The 16,694-nt window shown below is 36.5% G+C and overlaps 2 protein-coding genes across 3 annotated transcripts in view; both read left to right on the top strand.

Annotated features, from left to right (window-relative positions):
* LOC107093583 (receptor-type tyrosine-protein phosphatase epsilon-like) overlaps positions 1-13,375 on the top strand; it is a 34,015-nt gene extending 20,640 nt beyond the window's left edge. For both annotated transcript variants that reach the window (XM_015388738.1, XM_015388739.1), the window contains 16 exons: positions 61-197; positions 343-433; positions 552-628; positions 707-743; positions 830-927; positions 1,958-2,077; positions 2,908-3,071; positions 3,831-3,966; positions 4,135-4,284; positions 4,736-4,829; positions 5,117-5,193; positions 5,334-5,468; positions 6,848-6,973; positions 7,066-7,217; positions 9,658-9,793; positions 9,894-13,375. In XM_015388738.1, the coding sequence (XP_015244224.1) occupies positions 61-197; positions 343-433; positions 552-628; positions 707-743; positions 830-927; positions 1,958-2,077; positions 2,908-3,071; positions 3,831-3,966; positions 4,135-4,284; positions 4,736-4,829; positions 5,117-5,193; positions 5,334-5,468; positions 6,848-6,973; positions 7,066-7,217; positions 9,658-9,793; positions 9,894-9,968 (1,805 nt within the window). In that variant the 3' untranslated portion in view covers positions 9,969-13,375. The remainder of the gene's footprint in view (positions 1-60; positions 198-342; positions 434-551; positions 629-706; positions 744-829; positions 928-1,957; positions 2,078-2,907; positions 3,072-3,830; positions 3,967-4,134; positions 4,285-4,735; positions 4,830-5,116; positions 5,194-5,333; positions 5,469-6,847; positions 6,974-7,065; positions 7,218-9,657; positions 9,794-9,893) is intronic.
* Positions 13,376-13,561: 186 nt separating this feature from the next.
* LOC107093582 (progonadoliberin-3) lies at positions 13,562-16,168 on the top strand. The gene is made up of 4 exons (XM_015388737.1): positions 13,562-13,677; positions 13,856-13,998; positions 14,179-14,256; positions 16,015-16,168. Exons 2-4 carry the CDS (start codon positions 13,861-13,863, stop codon positions 16,066-16,068), a joined length of 270 nt encoding a protein of 89 aa, XP_015244223.1. The 5' UTR covers positions 13,562-13,677; positions 13,856-13,860; the 3' UTR covers positions 16,069-16,168.
* The last annotated feature ends 526 nt before the right edge of the window (positions 16,169-16,694 follow it).

Here is a 16,694-nt window from a genome sequence, read left to right as displayed (position 1 = left end):
GTAATGTTGTCTACTGGGAGAGGTCTGCTGTCTGACCGCCATATATTCCTCCACACACAGGAGAGCAGACAGTGGTCCTACTCCCAAGATCTCCCTCGCCGTCCAAGAGATACTTCCCCATCCCTCTGGACTCGCTGGAGGAGGAGTACCGGATACGTTCCGCTGACGACGGCAAGCTCTTCAGAGAGGAGTTCAATGTAACTAAATTTGCTGTGTATTTTTTTTTTTTTTTTTGTGGAATCATATATCAAGTATGGGGGGAAAATAACTATAAAATATTTTGTTAGAAGAATTTGTACCTGTGGCTTTTTTATTATATGAATACTGGATTTTTTCCTGTAGTCACTGCCATGTTACTACCACCACGGGTCCTTTGAGGAGGCGAGCAGGGATCACAACAGAGAGAAAAACAGATACCCAAACATTTTACCATGTGAGTGATGATCTAGTATGTGTTCAGTTGCGGGTTTATTGATGGGTAAATCAAGAGGAAAGGCAGTGTAGTGGCAGAAATAAAACTTACTTCTCTTTATTTCTTCTCTCTGTTTCAGATGATCATTCAAGGGTGGTGCTTAGTCAGGTCGATGGTCATCAATGCTCAGACTACATAAACGCCTCTTATATAGATGTAAGTATTTTATCCAAGAAGCTTTTAATCAGTATAACCATTCTCTCAATCAACTCATAGTCTTAATTTGTTACACAGGGATATAAAGAGAAGAACAAATTCATCGCAGCTCAAGGTAAAGGGACATTTAATCGTGTTTCAGTATTTTGAGTTTCTGACCCATAATAACTTTTTAAAATATTTCTCCTGATTCTGTTTTAGGCCCCAAACCTGAGACTGTGGCTGATTTCTGGCGAATGATTTGGGAGCAGAAAACCTCAACTATAGTGATGCTGACAAATTTGAAAGAAAGAAAGGAGGTATTTTCTTCAGATTTAATTATCATAAATGTACGAGACTTTTTTCTGTTTTCTTGTCAGCCAAAGTGCTGATTACCTTTTATTTGACCCCCTCTTCTAAATGGGAATCCATGCAGAAGTGTCACCCTGCAGGATCACTTAGCATTGAAATTAAATTCAGCCTTAAAAGGATAATTGAGTGCTCAGAAAAGCGAGTTTGATTGGGCAAAATAGAGGCGGTGGGGATCAATGATGAAGTAATTGTTGATAAGATCCTGAGAGGCTTCATGATAATTAGAGGATCAAGTTAATGGGTTAAAACGTCACTGTGAAGAACTTATCGACCGTCAGGCTGCCTTTCAATTGGATTTGAAAAAATACAGATAAACAATGCTTTAATAAAGTAAATATTCATAGCCTTTATCTTTTTTCACTTTTCTACAAACCTTTTTTTATTTTTGTAGCAAAGTAAGAAAACATATAGAGCAAACCAACGTATAGAGCAAGGCATAATTGTGAAGGAGAAAGGAAAATGATGAGTTGTTGGTATTATTAGTTACATTGTCAGACATAAATAGTGTGATTAGGGCCCCCTTTTTTTCAAGGTCTTTCAGTCTTAAAATCAGACCAATTTCTGTTTCTGTAAGTTAGTCAGCAAAATAATCAGCAGATTAATCGATTTTGTAAAATAATTGTTAGTTGCACCCCTCATCCTCCAGTTTTTATTTATGTACTGATTTGTTTTGGTGTACCTCCTGAAAGCCAAATAAAACACGCTGTTCTTAAGGATGTTAGCACTTTGGTAGTCCAATAGCTGTTTTTTTTTTTTTTTTTCGATAAATGGAAATAATGCAATTTACAATGGAACCAATCAACAGCGATAATTTAGACGTTTTCCTGATTTCATAAAAGGCCTAATTAGTGATGGGTTTGTATTGCGTCGTTAAGCGTTACGACACATTGCCTAACTGTACTGATGCTGCCTTGATTAATAAACATGACTGCATCTATAACAAGTTCAAAATTATCTGCTTATTTTATGATCCTGTAGGAGAAATGCTTTCAGTACTGGCCAGAAAAAGGCTGCTGGATGTATGGAAATATCCGCGTGGCGACTGAAGACGTGGTGGTGCTGGTGGACTACACCATCAGGAAGTTCTGTGTTCAGTATGTAAGTGAGAATAAAAGAATTAAATGTCATGTCATCTGAACCAATCACCAGCAGTTAAGAATAATGTTTTACAAGCTGTTTCTCAAATATATGGTACAGTGCTAAAAAAAAGTTAGGAAAGCATTTAATTAGTAAATATTTAAAACATTTTTTTTCTTTATACAGATGTTGGCATGTGGTGTAAAATACTTCTTTATGCAAAACTAAGCTGCAGTGAACTAGAATAGGAACGTTTCCTGGCTGGAAAATGTATATTTTAGACATTACACATTAAAAAGCATACAGACAGTAGAAACAGGATATATCATCAATAAGTAAGTATATTTTAACAAACGATAAACAACACTGCGTTTATTGCTACTTGATCCTAAGAAAACCATGCACGTAAAATGTGTGTGTAATCCTCTCCCCTCTTTTTGATTGCCAAGCTGGATGTCTGCTCGGTGTGCTATGAAACTTTTACGTTTCAAAATTCACTTTGTTCCTTCTCCGTCTGAAGCCAGACAGGCTCAGAAATCCTCTCTGACTCAAAAAAAAAAAAAAAGAAAAGAAAAAGGATGAGTGTGTTGTAGTTCTGTAACGGGTGCTTTCACATTTAGCTGTCTGAAAACCAAGCAACCAAAGAGTGAATCGATGCTCTCCTGGGAGTGGGCTAAAGGGAGAAAATGCTGTTTGATAATTACATTGTTTCCCTGAAAGCAGAGCGAGAAAAAAAAAGACCAAATGCAAATTTAGGATTATTTTTTTAAATAGTTAGGAGTTTATAGTTAAACTGCTTTACCTGATTTATTTATACACTGCCCTATCTCATGTGTGCTTGTGTTCTGCAGCAGGGCAGCGATGGAGTCCGAGCTCCTCGGCTGGTCACCCAGCTCCACTTTACCAGCTGGCCAGACTTTGGGGTGCCATTCACACCAATCGGAATGCTCAAATTTCTTAAGAAGGTCAAAGCTGTCAATCCGTCATATGCTGGACCTGTTGTTGTGCACTGCAGGTATAACAGAAGGCCTTAATTAAAAATACTCAAAGAAAATGATTCACTGATTTAAGTTAAAATATGGAATTAGATTCAGGTCTATTATAGAAAGATTTAAATAAAATGACTTGATCTAAATACTTTAGTATCGTATTTGTTTGAATAATTAGTGTAACTCCCACCAAAGAAATTCTGCAGCTGACTGTAGCAACTGCTGCAACAGGTGTTGTCTTTATGAATGGGGCCCACCCTGCCGAAGCTCAACAACCCACTGTGGAATCCAGCCTCTATGCTCCCAGAGGTGCAGTTTGCCCAAATGACCCTTGTAAATCTATTAGTGTTGTGTTTGGACTTCAGAGGCGAAGCATTTCTACATATGCTCGCTGCTGGTAACAACTGACTACTTTGTTCACAGTACGGGGTTTCCTAGTTCTATGACTATAGCTCTAAAGTAAGCAGATTTTTTAAATAAAAGCAGAATAATGCTGCTTACAGTGGTTAGCTTACCTCCATGTTTTATTGGGATTTTATATGATAGAGAAACACAAGGTAAACCTTATGAAAACTATGCAGGAGCAGAATGGAATGCCACTCCTTTTATTATGCTCTACTTTATTTGTCTAGCACATAAAATCTGGACAGAATATAGCAGAGTTACTGTTAGTAGCCTGAAAAAAATAAAATGCTAAGGCTGTAAATATGCTTTTATGAGGTGATGTGAAGGTTTTTGCATGTTACATGTTTTTCTTACATTTCCCTTGTTTGTGTTTTTCACAGCGCCGGAGTGGGGAGGACAGGAACTTTCATTGTCATTGATAGCATGATTGACATGATGTACACGGAGCAGCGAGTGGACGTCTTTGGCTTTGTGAGCAGAATACGAGAGCAACGCTGTCAGCTCATCCAGACAGACGTAAGTGTGGACACTGTCCGACTCGCTGCACCGTGTGCCAACAGCTCCGATCGCACTCAACCAGAAAACTTGGGAAACAGCCATGTTCTGTGGTGCCAAAAATAGAGAAAAATAGTTCAGCAAAACTAAATCGGCTCCTGTTATGTCTTCTGATCTGTTCCTCCTCAGATGCAGTACTCCTTTATCTACCAGGCTCTATTGGAGCACTATCTGTACGGAGACACTGAGCTAGATGTATGCTCTCTGGAGGGCCATCTGCAAAGGCTTCACAACACTAGGGCTCCCCACGACAGGCTGGGCCTGGAGGAGGAATTCAGGGTACGAAGGAAGATGCTCCCTGTTAAAACGTTTCAGTGAAGAATGAATTGTCGCCCATCGCCCTGCAACCTACACTGTTATATTATCATGGAAATGTTGCCCAGGGTGCAGCTTTTGGCTGCAAAATCATAAATAAGAATGTTTTGGATCAGTTGAAACTTTATAATGCACCACCATCTGCCGTCTTGAGTTTGTTTTAGCTTTGATGCCCAATCCTCCACGGCTCATTGCAAACTGAGCAGAATTACTCCAGTTCCTACTTTCTTTTTTTTCCCCCCTTTACCAAAAAGTCATGTTTTTGTCCAGCCTCAGTTCCTTTAGTTGCTAACATTATTCAGCCATTGTCTGCTTTAGAATATTAAAAGCCCATGTTTAATGACATTGGGTTACATTATGCTGATTACATAAAAGTTTTTGATCACACCAGTTTGAATGTGTTTTCTCCCATCAGAAGCTGACCAGCGTTCGCATTATGAAGGAGAACATGAGGACCGGGAATCTTCCAGCGAACATGAGGAAGAACCGTGTGCTTCAGATCATCCCGTGTAAGGGCTGCTTTTATGCTCTGGATGGTTTCACACTACATCATATCCAAGTAACATCAAAGCACCACACTACCAGTTGTACAAGAATATCTGTCAAATCAGTTCATGTCAGCCAGATCCAGGATATTCAAATCTGGATTTGGTTTTTTTGTTGTTTTATTTTTTTTGGGGGGGGTTATGGATTTAATAATCATATTTACATTTTATTCTATAAACAGTTATTTGAAACTGCTATTCTTATTATAAATCGCTTGTGGAAAATTTATTTTTCCTTTTTCTCCCTGCAGATGATTTCAACCGAGTAATACTCTCAGTCAAAAGAGGACAGGAGTTCACCGACTACATCAATGCCTCCTTTATTGATGTAAGCGCTCCCTTCCAACCTCTTGTATAGATTTCCCATAAAAAGTATAAATAAAGCTCATTGTTTCCATTGCAAACAATGCAAAATATTATGGTTTGCTGCACTCTCAAGTCTTGTTTACCGGATGATCCGCCCTCCAGGGCTACAGGCAGAAGGACTATTTTATCGCGACCCAGGGCCCCCTGTCTCACACTGTGGAGGACTTCTGGAGGATGGTGTGGGAGTGGAGGTGTCACTCAATCGTTATGCTCACTGAGCTCAAAGAAAGGGAGCAGGTACAGTGTGTTGAAGAGAAACAAATCTGCACATTTTATGTTCCTTTTTATATTATTATCTTCATGGTTTTGCATGTATTTCTTTGATATGTACTGTAGGCTTTTTGTGTCTCACACTTAAGATATCTACTTACATAAGACAGACTGTGCTTTTCTTACACATTTGTTTATGTGGATTTTAAATTCATTTGAATTATACAAGGACCATGAGTAAAGGAAATTTAAACTAAATACCCTTTAGAAAGTCTTTGTAAAATGTCATTTAACCAATCAGACAAATTTAACTGAAGGCGCCCCAGTGTTACACCAGGTGCACATGATCAGCCATTACTCAGCAGTTTAAAAGAGATTTGTCAAGTTATGATATAAGAATGCAAGTCATGAGGGAAGATCATAGTGACATTAAATAGCTGTCCGAGGCCTGCATAAAATAGACTGTAGCATTTTATAAATATTTTGATGGATGTGAAGACATCTCAAACAAATTTGAAATCAGCTATTATCCATTCTGAAAACTATGCCCAGTTCAGGCTGTCCAAGCAATGTCCCTCTAAATGCTGTCTGGAAGATCTTACTCTCCTAAACTGTCCTCACAGGACATACAGTAGGGTCATCCCACTTTTGACATGAAACTACATGTCTGTACACTCAAAATGGTACTGCCCAAGTGTAAGATGAATCAGGGATTACAAAAAAAGCAACTAAAAATCCCAGGAACTTTGCTTTTTAAGAAATTGTAAATGTTATATATATATTTATATATATATTTTAAAAAAAAATCAGATAATGAATTCCTCTTTGCATTAATGAAATCTCAAATTAGCAGGGCAAAGGACATGCTTCATGGAAACCCAATATGACCTTCCAGGCAAGGAGTCTTATTGTTAACTGTGATACATGGAGTTGGAAGTGTCATGGCCTTGCAGTGCTCTACTCCAACTGGCCTTGACCAGCTCACCCCTGAGTTAAAAAACAGAAATGTCTGAATAAAGTCCTGTTTTTGGTGTCATGGGAAACTTGTATGATGAACTAACCCAGGCAGTATACCCAAGAAATCCCTCAGACATCTTCAGCTCGGCGCTTTACTTAGACCAATGACTGGTAGATAACTAAAATAAGTGTATCGTCTTATATTTTTTGTTTGTTTGTTTTAGCATAGGAGTTACATAGATGATATGATAGACTAGGGCATGAGGTAGGGGTGTTTGACCTTTTCCCCAGTTAGGATGCATTTTTAAATTAATTAGTCTTGAGAAAAAGAATTGAATAGTTTAACCTTTGTTTGCCTTCAAATAAATAAATGAATCTATCAGAAATGAAAAATAAATGTTATAAAAATATGTTACTTGTAGTTTAAGGGTATTCCTTTTTTTTTCCAGGAAAAGTGCTTCCAGTATTGGCCATCAGAGGGCAGTATAACATTTGGAGATTACACAGTGGAGTTGAAGGGAGAAACACGCTGTGAAACCTTCACTCGCAGAGATATGAGTCTCACCTACAAACCAGTGCGTCATATTGCTCAATAATATAAGTCTTAATATTTTATTATTTCAAAACATATGAGGAAAAATACCTAAAGCTTTCACATTTTTCACAGGAAAAAAAGTCACAACATGTCCGGCACATCCACTTCCATGGATGGCCTGAGATTGGAATACCAGGCGAAGGAAGAGGGATGATTGACATTATTGCTGCTGTGCAGAGGCAGCAGCAGCAGTCTGGAAACCGTCCCATAGTGGTACACTGCAGGTGAAGAACTTCTAATGAGAACTGAACGCTCTTTGACCCCTGCATGCTTTTAGTATGTTTATTATCCTGATATGGACTTTTGATTTTAAAGATTGCTTTTTTTTCTTGTTGATACAAATGTCTGCTACAATAAGTTGTATATTTTCTATGTAGACCCAGCATTCTATGCCTAAACCATTTATGTGATCCCTTATAAAGACTTAGCTGTGAACGCTTTGATCAGAACCTAGCTTCAGGTGAAGTGATTCTAAGGCAGCATACCCCGATGGGATTGATCCAATCCACTGATTCACAGTCAATTAAAACCTCTCAAAGTGAAATCTCCTCTGACTCCCACTATGATTAATCTGATAAGATGAGCTAACGACAGGAAATGGTGTCATCACTTGCCTCTATTCCTTCATCACCGCTTGTCTAGGAGGGGCTTTTTAAAGCTTTTTTCCCGCTCTCAGGGGAATGGGGCTAACCCGCTGCAATCCCCAACGTCTCTCTACACTTTCTCTTCCAAGTTGCACATCACTCTCGCACTCACTCACTCCCCACCCCACACACATCTCCATCTCTCCATCCCACCATCATTGTAAACATTGACTCAGTCAAATACTGAGCTTCCAAACTGATTAGTGTTGGCGTTTGGATTAGCCTCTCTTTAAGTGGGGATAATTACTAGTGCCATTACATAAAGGTCACCTTTACTCCTTCTAACTTTTTAAGTCAAATAGAAAACAGATGAGCTGAATGTTAAATATGCTGTAAAGAAACTGAAATATTTACATTTCTGACACATTTCGATACATTTCTATTTCAATCAACGTTTTGTTAATTGTAGCTTTATAATAAGCCTTATTAATTGGGGCCACGATTTTAACTCTGAAGGTTGAATTCTTTGCCTCCTGTTAAATGATTTTTGAGTTGACAAATTTATGAGATGGATTAATTAAGATCTGTCTTGCCTCAATTGAAACACTATATATTTCATCCAGGTTGCAAAAAAAACTAAAACATTAATTAATTAATACAAAAAAGACTAATTTTTCAGTAATAATCTTCTAATTTATTACCTAATTATTTATTTATTCTTAACTTTGCTTTATGATATTTAACGCTAATCTGAGGAGAGAAAGCAGGGTTTTGAAATCAAGTTTAATCAGCCTTCATCACTAAAAGTTCAAGGGTCAGAACAAGAAAGACTGCTTAAACTGTCTTTTCATTTTCTCAGAACTAAGTTACATTTCTGCTCTATGTTTCCATCAGTTCTGTCACTGTCTTTTAGATATGACTGCTCCAACAACAGATAACTCTGCCTTGGGTCACTGCAACAGAAATAATACTGGTCTGTTTAGGCTTTTGGATATAAGAGGGTTTCACATTTTGGATTTGGAACCATACAATGTGGTTCTAAAAATATTTATTATATAGAACGAACAAAAACATTAATCACAACCAGGTCGAAAACAATTGATTGGATAAATCATGATTAATTGATTATTGAGATATTCATCAAACTAATTTAGTAATCAGTTAATTGCTAACTGGAGTATAGGCTCTAAAACTAAGAACAGTATTTATACCAAGACCGTAATAAAATATAAAAACATTTTGCATTTAAGATAAAAAAAAAATGTGTCTGACAATATGCTCTATCCAGAACTCCTCAAGTGGAAAAGTTTGAGTTTCACCTGATTTCATTTCATAAAAAGTACTATTGAAGGAATCTTTGGCTCTGATTATTAATCGAAAAAATAATTGACAGATTAATCGATTTGCAAAATAATCATTAGTTGCGTCCTAATCACAAATGAGCCTTGGGCAGTTGATCAGGCATCTCGTGCAAGACTTGTTTCTGAATTTGGTTCTTTCCATTTCTCTGTAGTCATGGCGTTCTGGAGGAGGAGTCTTTGTGAGATGCTGATTGACCAATCAGAGGAGAACTTTAAGAAATATGACAGGAAATGTCAACTCTCTGTCATAGATAACTCTATGCTGTTTTCACATTTAAGCTTAAAGAAAACATAATTTTAAAAAGTGAAAGCAATCACTTCCTATTTAAAGTATAATGGATTTATTTATTTCAAAATCAAATAAATCTGGATTATTTTTAGGTTTTCTGATTTTTGAGATTAGTCAAATAGTTTCATTTAAATCGGAGCACTATGAGATACATGCATTCAAAAAAATCTGTTTTTGTGGATTCCTTTTGAACATATTTTTTTATAACAACTGTTATCAAATATGAGAGAAAAGCAGTTCTTCTGAATGCAACAGAGGCAAATCTCATTATAGGGACATCCCACTGTTGTAGAGCAAATCTTAAAGTTTGGTACCGCTTCCTCTAAGCTAGTAAGACAGGTGATGGGAAAAAAAAATTAGATAAAAGGAAACTTCTGGTGTTTTTATTTTGAGACATTGCTGCTATGAATTTTGCACCTTGTGTTTACAGTGCTGGAGCGGGACGGACCGGTACCTTTATTGCATTGAGCAACATTTTGGAGCGAGTGAAAGCCGAAGGCCTTCTGGATGTTTTCCAGACAGTCAAGAGTTTACGCATGCAAAGACCACACATGGTTCAGACTGTGGTAAGAGAAATGCAAGATCACTTTATATTTATTACCTCATCCATGGTTATGTAGTTTCAACATTTTCTACTCATGCTTCTCTTTTTGGCTTCCTTTCTAGGAGCAATATGACTTCTGCTACAGAGTGGTCCAGGATTTTATCGACATCTTCTCAGACTATGCCAATTTTAAATAGGTTATTTTGTATATACATCTGTCAAATAAAAGTGTGCTTTGTTTTTTGTTTTTTAATTAAATTTTGATTTGTTAAGCTTTGAACATTTTGCACTTAGAATACCAGAGCTGATTAAGGAGGTATTTGAAACAGGAGCACTATAGTGCTTAATCTCCTTAAAACATCCAACCTAATCTGAACATATTAGGTTTTCTGAATGAAATGTATTTGATTCTATTGTAATAACATGTTGATAAAATAAGGTAGTAGTTTATTATGTAAATAATATTTATGCAGAAACAGAAACAGAAATTGTCATATACATTTATTTCTGCTTTACAGTACCTCTGTTCTGTCTGGGATTCACTTAAAAGCTGCTGCCTTCTCCAATTAGATTCAACCACACTAACTAACTTCTGTTTTGCCTGTGGCGATAAATATTAGTGGATTGGTTCCCTGGCTTAGCAACATTCAATTAGCTCATATTGGAACAGGCAGGAAGTCATGTGTTATATCAAAAATTCAGATGCATCCTTCCAGCCAAGCATCACATTCTGCTTATAAAATAATCCTTTTTATACATTGTACTGAGCCAGGTTTACATGCTTCCATCTTGTATAAATCAGTGCCATGTTGATTAGACACAGTTCTAATCTTGAAAAACTTGTCACAAAGTGACACAAATGAAATGATGTGAAGCCAATTGTTTGCTATATCTGTTTTTTATGTGGTATATATTTGAAGAGGGATTTCATGTATAGATTTTAAATCAGGTTGTAAAAGGTTCATCACACACCCATGCCTGAGGATTATTTTAATTCACAGTAACCTCATGTGACTGTTTTGTTAGACTGCTACAGGAAAATAGAGTTAACTCTTTCACAACCTTGAAAAGTATGAAGAAAAAAAAAAGAGTGAAAAGCAACCTGGCTGAGCCCTTTTTTATGCACCAAAAAAAAAAAAACCTTCACCAGAGAAGCCATACATTTCCAGACTCAACCTTTGAGTTGTTAAGCCTAAAAGCTGTTTACACCTTATAAAAATCTAATGTAAGAAGTATTTATACTTTGTAATTGGATAAATTCATCAAGCAATAAAAAATGAATTTCCATATCAGGACAATTATGTTTCATACACAGAATTTTATAAAGTTAACTAATCTAAAGGACTTAAAGGTATAGTGGAGAATGTTTGTTTTTTTCTGGGTGGATCCTCTAAATAAGTGGTCCTCCTAATCGTCAAACATTCTGGTGTTATGTTTATGTAAGGCCGTCTTACGTGCTTGTCCCCAGGACGCTATCTTTATGAGCATGTACACTTTCAGGCGTATATGTTTGAGTCACAGTTTCAGCCGTTTTTTTTGGGAGATTCTTTCACGTGATGCCGTACACTGAAAGCACAGGTTGGGCTTCCTTCCCACTGATGCTTCTGTTGATTCTATTCCACAGGTAAAGTTTGGAATCCCTTTCCCATCACTGCTAGTAAAATGAGGACAAATGAGTTTGTGTATGCCCTCATGTGTTTAATAGGCGTTCCCTCTCAAAAGCAGGTACAGGGTTGTGCATGTGTATTATTATTATTATTATTTTTTAAGTGTAGAGGGTGGGTCAGAATTTTCTGAATGATTACAGGAAAGATTGAAATGGAAAGATATCACATTGATTGTACATACAATTAGGAATAGAACATTTATTTGAGCCGAGACTGGCGGGGAAGTACCCCCAAACTCCCCAAGGTCATGTCGCCCTGGATGAGGAGCCTTATCACTTATACTAACACACAGCTACTGAGAGTGTTTCCAGACTCACTTAAATGTTTAATTTGCTAAAACATAATGCTCAGTATGTTTTGAGAATTATCATAAATGGAAGGACTTAATGAAGTCATGGCTGGGTCAACCTGCAAAATATTATAAAACATCTCAAATTCTTCTAAGATATAAAATGATTGAAAATGCAAAGATTAGAAAGTGAAAAATGATTTATTAGCTTAAGTTTATCTGATTCTACTATTTATATGTGGTCATTATTGGTTATTGGTCATTAAACTGTTAGCAACAACAACATTTTTAAACTGAAACATTGACATAAATATTATTTACATAAAAATTACAAATATAAATAGCTTTCGGTTGTAAAATAATGCTAAGGAGACAAGTTAAGAGTAATGTTCGTTACAATAACTGATATTCAATCACAACTTTTATACATCTTGGCAGGCTGTCCTCTGGGCTTCTACATCCCTCTTGAGTTGCTGTATTCAATGAATCAGTGCCTCAGCCGGTAGAACGATGGGTGCCTGTTTGTGCTTAAATCTAGCAGACACTAGAACAGGATGGCATGCAATTAGAAATTGATATCAAAAGATATGTCCAATGATATCTTCTTTTCTGTATATCTTTCAAAGGAACACAAACTTTCTTTATAAAATGATGAACTTGTTATTAAGGAAAAATAAATTCATAGCTTCATTATCTTAAAACAGATAGTTGAACCGCTATCAAAACAACAACAAAAAGAGTGGAATCTCATTATCTTGCAATGACAAGAAAATACTGTTAGTTCAAATTAAGCTTGAGGTATTATCTTGATAAAATGGGATATTAAATCCTATCAAAACAAACAACCGGAATTCTCTTTATTTCAAGTCATTTAGTTAATTTGTTTGGATAATGTCATGAAAGTAAAACAATTTGCGTCACATTTGAGGTTTTCAGACAAATGGTTTTCAGCTTATAAAAGGTTTTGATTTTTTAATTTCTCAAACAAATAAAGAAATTAAAATCAAATTAAGGTTTTCAACTTAAGCTGTCGAAGATATACTAAATTGACTTACATATTTTAAAATTTAAATGTTAAAGCTTTAAATTTTTAAATAAAAATTATTGTGTTTGTGCTCAACTCTCAATATTTGATTGATAGAAACTGGTGAAGCTGCGCCAGTTTACAGCAACAACAAAACCGCTCATTAAAGAAGGCTTATCTAATTCTCATGCAGACACACTCACACACTGATATCAACCACAATACCAACTGATATACTTCAACATTGTTGCTTAAATGAAAATATATATTTTTGCAAGTTTGGTGATTATTATTTGTGAAGCATTAAAGTTTGTATGCAAAACTTTTTTCTGTGTTTGTAGATCTAAATAATTGGTTTACACTGAAATCATTGTTGTTTCTATTTGTTTTTGTTTTTCATGTATATAAAGCTCAGTTGCGGTGATTCATCATTGCCAGTTGCACCGCTGACTTTAATCTACTCTCTTGCTAAAAGAGTAACGAATAAGGGTAATGACATTTAAAGCCTTACAGCAATTGTAACAAATGCACAAGCATCTTGTTTAAGTGATGTTTCACTGCCTTTTGTATCTGTGCAGATTTTCAGCAACTGTTTGCTAAAAGCAGTGTCCAATAAATTATAAATGGAGATAAACGTCAGGTTTCATCCAAATGTTGTCTTTTTTTAGTGAGCACCACCTCACAGATACATCCAATACATCACAAAGACATTTTATGATATATATTTAATGCCTCTGGAAGCCTGGCCGTGATCTCAGCATATGTGAGCACTTAGCCAGCTCCATTAGTTGTGTTTTGTGTCCCATTAGTCCGTAAATGTGTCACACCTGCAAAGAGGGGATTATAATCCTGACAGCAGCCTTGTACAACACCTATAAAATCCCCCCCTGGCTAATGCACCACATGCTAACAAGGCAAACACAGAGGTGAGATAGTCTTCATTGGAGTTGGGTCAATGTTCATGAAGTTAAAATGTTGTTTTGCTTAACTGATCTAGATGATTGTCTGTTTGCATTTGGTGATGCTTGTGTTTGCAGTTCTGCATCTGTGGGCTGCAGGGTTGTGACATTATTGTTTTTATTACATATTTGGCTTTCCCTGCAGCTTTAATGAAGGCGAGCAGCAGAGTTATGGTGCAGGTGCTGTTGTTGGCATTGCTGGCTCAGGTCACTCTGTGCCAGCACTGGTCCTATGGATGGCTACCAGGTGGAAAGAGAAGCGTGGGAGAGCTGGAGGCAACCATCAGGGTGAGTGATTCTTTTATGAGGAGTTAGAGTTTCAGGAAATGTGGTAACTTTATTAAATCAAAGACATGTTTTACAAGACATGCTTTCATAGAGCTGGTTTGTGAAGTCTGACTGGTGATTTTAGGTAAAGTTTTATTTCAAACGCTGGTTTTAATTCCAAATGTGTCCTGTTATGTTCAGATGATGGGCACAGGGGGAGTGGTGTCTCTTCCTGAAGAGGCGAGTGCCCAAGCCCAGGAGAGGCTTAGGCCATACAATGTAAGTGCCTGTTATACATAATTCATCACTGATGTTTTCTTCAATTGTACAATATTAATGTACATCATGCCTCTGTAGTCACCATGCTCCAAAGTGGCAATGATTATATACAAACTACTTAATGAATGTTTTTATTTTTCTGATGCTGCCTGACTGAATATGTGCATGATTCATTTTATCTAATCGAGTGGCGGCCATAATTCAGATCTAATCTGACTTCCATATAAGATGTTTATTTACAAAGAGGTGCAAATCATCAAGTAGAATATAATTTAACCCTTCTTTTTTTCAAATCTAATTCATCGAATTAATATATCTTATTTTCTCAAATAACTAGGATAATATAAAGTCATGTCCTATCGTGGGGAGTAGTCATAAGCTGACACCTTCAACAAGGAGGCTAATTAGCAAAGTGTCTTTGCAAAAGAAGGTGGATTTTCACAGAGAGCTGCATCTGAATGTATTTGTTGAAAGTTCATTTGGGAAAAAAGTAAAAAAAAAAAACAACTGACCAACCATGACCATAGTCTTGAGAAACAGCCATTCAAGAGATTCTCAAGATTTACAAGTCAGTCGATTAAATGTATAGAGGAGGATTTTCTTTTTCCGGGTGGATCATTTAAATAAGGGGTCCTCCTAATTGTCAAACATTCGTAAATCTATGTTTACGTAAGGCTGTCCTATGCGCTTGTCCCCATTTTCACTTACCGGTGGTGAGTCTGACACAGTGGAAAAATCGCAAATCTTCTTTTGGAAAATAAGCTTGCACGAAGAGAAATGGGCTCGTGCACGCTCTCTCACAGATTTAATAGATGCTCCCCCTCGGGAGCGGGTACAGGGTTGTGCATGTGCCTTTTTTTTTAGTGTAGAGGGCGGGTCTTTTTTTAAATTCATGAAAATCCTCCACTATACCTTTAAGTCAGTGGATAAAGGACAATTTTCCCTTAAAAACATTTTTTATCCTAGTAAACTGTATAGATATGGGTGCTATATACGGCTGTCAACATTTTAAATACATTATTTTAACAGTTTATTGCTGATCTTTTGAAATCCTGCTATTGTGTTTAAAATTGCCTCTTTGGTACCATCCTTTGGTTAAAAAGCAGTAACTGCATCTGATTTTCAAAAGTGGCTTACCTGAGTATGTGATGTACTGTAATATAGGAGAACTTATGTCAGCATCTCTATCCTGTGGTTCACTTAGGAACTGACAGTAAACTAACTGATTTTGACATAACTTGGAATAAAAATAAACTAAGATTGTCTCGTTTTGAAGGTTGATAAAAGATAGTAAATGCATGAAAATCAGATTTTAAAAAAAGTCTACGTCATCTTTTCAGATGATGCATTGGTCTGCTTGTTTGTTATCAAGGCTAAAGTTTAGTGACACCCCCTCCAGGAAAATGCAATGTTAATACCTATCTTTAGAAAGGTTTCATAAAGATGCTGATTTCACTTTTAAGCAGGAGTTGGCACCTTCCCACATTAATTTATGCATGCTTCCATTTACCTTTGCCGCCGGTTCACCTGAACTTCCCAGATGTGGGACAATTCAGGAAATATCGATTCTGTTCTAAATGGCCATGGTATTCCTCTGCTTGATTAACAAGAAAACTTTAATTATGCAGTATATTACTCTTTGTTTAGTTACGCTATATTAATGGAATAATTGAAATGAGCGAACTTTTCTACTGTATTATAGTTTAACTTGTCACACCGGCTGAGATTTTAACAAATGTCCAATTTTAATCTTCCCAGATTGCTGATGACTCCAGTCACTTTGACAGAAACAAAAGGTTGCTGAATAAATAAGGAGCGACAAAAAGAAGACAGACTGTATTTTCATCAACGCCATGAACTGTCAACCCTTGCTTCAGATTTTTGCTTTTTTAAACACAAAAAATGTGTTTATTGTCACTATAAATCAATTATAACAAACTTTTGAACCCTGACCAGGCTGTCATGTTTCATTTCAATGACTGGTAAAACATGCCTTATAGAGCTGGTCACTGCATTGGAAATGGTGCGAAAAAACAGGATCTTTTATAGCTTTTTACATTCAATAAATTGCCTTTGTACAGCAGCTACGACCGACAAGCATGACAAACTTGTGACACAACAATCTTAGCATGACAACAGCTGGTGATTAAACCAATTTATTAGGAATTAATGACTTAATTGAATTTGTTACACTTTTGGTAATTCCATTTTCTGCCACACCAGTCATATGCATATGCAATGTGGAAAAGCGTACCAGCTGATTTCTGCACTTGTATACCTGACTGCTGATTAGCCCACGTCTAAAAAAACACACTCATCTAAATCATTTCTGCTTGCAACGTCCACGACGGCTTTCTTCTAATTTAGGGTAACCACTGCCATCCAAAACCAGATGAAGTGCATAACTTTAATATTTTTTTTCTTCTCCCTGTATATGA

Source organism: Cyprinodon variegatus, unplaced genomic scaffold, assembly GCF_000732505.1.
Source record: "Cyprinodon variegatus isolate N-32 unplaced genomic scaffold, C_variegatus-1.0 Scaffold433, whole genome shotgun sequence".
Classification (NCBI taxonomy): domain Eukaryota; kingdom Metazoa; phylum Chordata; class Actinopteri; order Cyprinodontiformes; family Cyprinodontidae; genus Cyprinodon; species Cyprinodon variegatus.
This window is presented reverse-complemented; position numbering and strand designations above follow the sequence as displayed.

What these genes read in the sequence shown, in the direction of transcription:
- LOC107093582 (XM_015388737.1), top strand. Translation starts at nt 13,861, where the DNA reads ATGAAGGCGAGCAGCAGAGTTATGGTGCAGGTGCTGTTGTTGGCATTG. An exon ending in AGCTGGAGGCAACCATCAGG is followed by an intron (nt 13,999 to 14,178) that starts GTGAGTGATTCT and finishes TGTTATGTTCAG; the next exon opens with ATGATGGGCACAGGGGGAGT. An exon ending in AGAGGCTTAGGCCATACAAT is followed by an intron (nt 14,257 to 16,014) that starts GTAAGTGCCTGT and finishes TAATCTTCCCAG; the next exon opens with ATTGCTGATGACTCCAGTCA.